Source organism: Clytia hemisphaerica, unplaced genomic scaffold (assembly GCF_902728285.1).
Source record: "Clytia hemisphaerica strain Z4C2 unplaced genomic scaffold, Clytia hemisphaerica genome assembly, whole genome shotgun sequence".
Classification (NCBI taxonomy): domain Eukaryota; kingdom Metazoa; phylum Cnidaria; class Hydrozoa; order Leptothecata; family Clytiidae; genus Clytia; species Clytia hemisphaerica.
In genome coordinates, this window is record NW_027103684.1 from 505353 (window position 1) to 509318 (window position 3966).

Below are 3966 nucleotides of genomic sequence, written 5' to 3' on the forward strand. Positions count from 1 at the left end.
TATAAAGAAATTTGTAAAGAAGGCGGTTTTCTTCATCAGAATCAAAATCTAACGCTGACATTCAACACTGATGGTGCTCAAGTATATAAAAGCTCAAGGGAGGATATTTGGCCCATGTATGCTGTGATTAATGAGCTACCACCCAATGCAAGATTCAAAACAGAAAATATCATAGTTTGGGGAGTTTGGCAAGAAAGAGGAAAGCCACCAACAATGACATTTCTTGAGCCTTTTGTAAATGAAATGAAGAATCTTTATAACAACGGTAATAATTTTTATCAAGTTAAAAAGTTCAATATTGTTTTCAGTAACGGCTGAGATTGGACGTTTTTACTTAACGGAAAGAATGTAAAACTCTCTTTTTTCAAATTGGTTAGGTTTAGTGCTACGCTTGAGACACGAAGAACGTCGAATTAGAGTCGCTGCGATAACAGGATCACTTGATTTGCCTGCAAAATCAGAGTTTCTAAATATGATTGGACATAATGGAGCACACGGGTGTAAAGATTGCTTGATCGAAGGTAAAAGGTCACGTTTGATAAGGAACACTTTTTTATCAGACGGTTAGCATTTCATTTTCTTTTTGAAAGGGGGGAAATAACGGAAAGAGTACGTAGTATTAGGCATATGCGCACGCTTGCGTACATGGGGGGTACTCAATTTTAACATTTTAGTGCGAAATTTATAAATAAAGATAAAGTATTTTTATATTTAAAGGTGCTCACGTGGTCAATAAAAAAGGATATTCGCACTATTATTCCTTTGAAGCGACCAAAAATGCAGAAGATCGAACAGATGAAGACTCAATCTCGAATGCCCGGGAGGCTATTGAAAAAAATAAAACAGTAGATATTATTTTCTTTTTAATGCAAAAGTTACTAATCACTAAACATTATGTTCAATTTAGAAGAAAGTATTGTGTTCGTTATGAATTTATTAATTTTTTTCTCTTTTCCATTCATAGGTAAACGGTATTAAAGGAGCAACATTCTTTATGGCCCTTCCAATTTTCAGCATAAGGGATGGAATTGTTGTTGACTATATGCATGGGATATTATTAGGCGTTGGAAAGACACTGTTAAACTTATGGTTTGAGGTTGGAGATCACAAGAACTACTACAAGGCACACAAAACCTACCCAGCATATTTCGTTGGACACGATGTGAGTAAATTAGGGTTGAATTCTTAAAATTTCTATTTGAGTAAAGAAAACGATTTAAGTTTTAATTTCTATAAAGTTATGAAAAAAGTGTCAAAATTCAATAGACGATATTGGATTTAGATAAATGCAATGCATTCTGGTTTCTAGGGACTCTCAAAGGAATTATAATCTATTATAATTGATCTATTATAATTCCTTTGAGAGTCCCTAGAAACCAGAATGCATTGCATTTATCTAAATCCGATATCGTCTATTCCTATGTTACTTAGATTGACGATGTAGACGAGCGATTGTTGAAAATGCAACCACCTGATTTTATAAGCAGAAGGCCCAGGAAGATAGACGGAAATATTGGACACCTAAAAGGTGATAATTCATTTGTCAATTTAATCCTTTACCTTTTTCTACTTGGCATCCTAACAACTTAAAAAGATTTAACTAAAGTCGGACTCTGCCAATTCCAAATAGAGGGTAAATTTCATATTAAATTGCTTATTAGGGAAAACAAAGTGATGCGTTTAAGATCTTTAAGGAACCTGTAATGAAACACTTTCTTTGTAGCAAACGAACTCAGGTCATGGATCCTTTATTACGCCTTGCCATGTCTCAAAGATATTTTACCTGAAACGTGCTGGAATCACTTCTCTTTATTGGTGGAAGGACTTCATATCATTTTAAGCGATTCAGTATCGAGAGATGACATTACAAACGCTAGAAAATATTTTCGAACTTTCTAAGAAGACTTTGCCAAACTATACGGTAAGTATATTATTAGGCCGATTGTTCTAGCTTCGAAATCTTACCCTACTGATATTCTTATAGAAGTTATTCTCATAAAAAGGGGTGTATAGAAAGGGGTTTTGCGCCTTGCGCTACTTGATATGGTTATGAAATACTAGGAGTACTGTTTGTTTTTTATTTATATTTTTTGAATTATCTTAAACTTTGGCTTCAATACAAAGCATCTGATATTGATATTTGTTCTTTTTATAGAGCATAACCTTGGCAAATGTGGTTTGAACGTTCATAACCTGTACCACTTGTGTGATTATGTTGAGTGGTGGGGCGCTGCTTGGTGTTGGTCCTGTTTCAGCTTTGAGAATCTGAATGGTGAGATCTTGAAAAGAGTCCACGGGACTAAAAATACAACAAAACAGGTAAGAAGAAGGAAAAAAACATCATCTATTCTTCAAATAGCTTTTCCACCTATTGTCAAAATAAGTCTATACACGTTTTTCTTTATAAGAACATCCAAAATTTTGCATCAAGCCTTTGCATCTGAAGTTGAACTTTATAACTTATTATTTTTTTATAACTTATAGATACTTTTAAGGTTCGCTGCTATCAAGGAAGTGCGCGAGACTTTGTTATCATCACATACACGTGATGTATTAAAGAGCTTCCTAAGATCATTGTCCTATGGGGGAATGTAAGAATATTATAAATTTCAAAAGTTCTTCGTCTTTTTGAGTTCAATCATTCAGCGCCATGTATTACCCAAGGGAACACCTCTTTTTTAGAAAAAGAAATTGGGTATATGTGTCAAAAGAAACATTTGTCAGTGGTTGTCTGGAAAAAGATGTTTATTCGTGTTACCGGAGAGGAAGTTTAATTGTTAAAGGAACAAAATACAAAAGGTCCACGAAAGCTATTAATAGTGTCGTAATAGCGTTGGTCAACTCCCAAGCGTATGCATTCCAAGTCGATTTCTTTACGGTGGACGAGAAATCAGTTTCCTTCCATGGAAAGTTATTACAAATTAGTAATCAATCGATAGCTCCCAAAGTTCTGCAAACATCGAAATTGCGTGTAGTTGAGGGGAAAAGGTAGTTAGTTATCTGCTTATTATCTTTTAAGTGTAAAAGCCCTGGAAAAGATCAGCAAGTAAAACCCAAATGGGAACTATATATCTAGATTAGCATGCTGCAAAAAACCTTATATTTCCACTATTAAAAAGGCAAATAATTGTTGTGCGTCATATTTTTACCTGGGGCTGGCAATTATTGAACGTTCCTAATTTTACTTTTATTTTAGTGAAGAGATTTACGTTTTCAATGCAGACAATCACTGAGAAGCTACTGCTGATAGATGGAAATAACGATTTTCAATGCATATCACGTTTGCCAAACCATTTCGAGTCAGATTGAACTTTTTCTTTAGTACAGTATATGAATGTATTATTTTTGTCGAGAAAACTCATTATTTTTACCATCATTAATTAATATTTTGACTATATTTCTTCCACTCAATCAACCATCAGCCAGCGTTTTTCTGGAAAAAAAAGTAAAAAAAGTATAATTGTCAAACAATCTCGAAGACAAAAACCCCTAGAAAATGCGAAAGTAGGTTGATTAATTGACAAAATTTGGCCCTAAAACTTCCATATTGAAACACTTCAGAACATCTCGGGAAACAAAGAAAATGATTGTTATGTAACATATATAACACCCCCTTCTCACAGACCCGGTGGAATCTTTTCAGCCAGTGGGGATAAAAATAACAGACTGAAATTCGATATGTATCGATATTCCCTTATTTTTTTCGGGGTTTAAAATCTTTTGTTTGTATATCAGAAAATTCAGTGGGGATGGTAAAAATAAATAGCATGATATTTTGCAGTGAGGATCGATTAATCTGATTATTTTCAGTGGGGACGAAAATTGGGGTATAATTATTTTCCACCGGGCACGATATTTTGGCTAATTTTTCCAGTGGGAAGGGTTCCCAGTGGGTCTGTGAGAAGGGGGTGTTATATATCTCACAACATAACAGGATACTAGGTAATAAGAAGGAATTTGAATAAA

At 34.2% G+C, this 3966-nt stretch overlaps 1 protein-coding gene across 1 annotated transcript; it reads left to right on the top strand.

The window, feature by feature from the left end:
* Positions 1 to 205: 205 nt before the first annotated feature.
* On the top strand, positions 206 to 1909 carry LOC136803837 (uncharacterized). Its single transcript, XM_067060557.1, has 6 exons — positions 206 to 265; positions 378 to 521; positions 718 to 845; positions 965 to 1162; positions 1432 to 1528; positions 1724 to 1909. The coding sequence occupies exons 1-6, from the start codon at positions 214 to 216 to the stop codon at positions 1897 to 1899; spliced, it is 795 nt and encodes a 264-aa protein (XP_066916658.1). The 5' UTR covers positions 206 to 213; the 3' UTR covers positions 1900 to 1909.
* The last annotated feature ends 2057 nt before the right edge of the window (positions 1910 to 3966 follow it).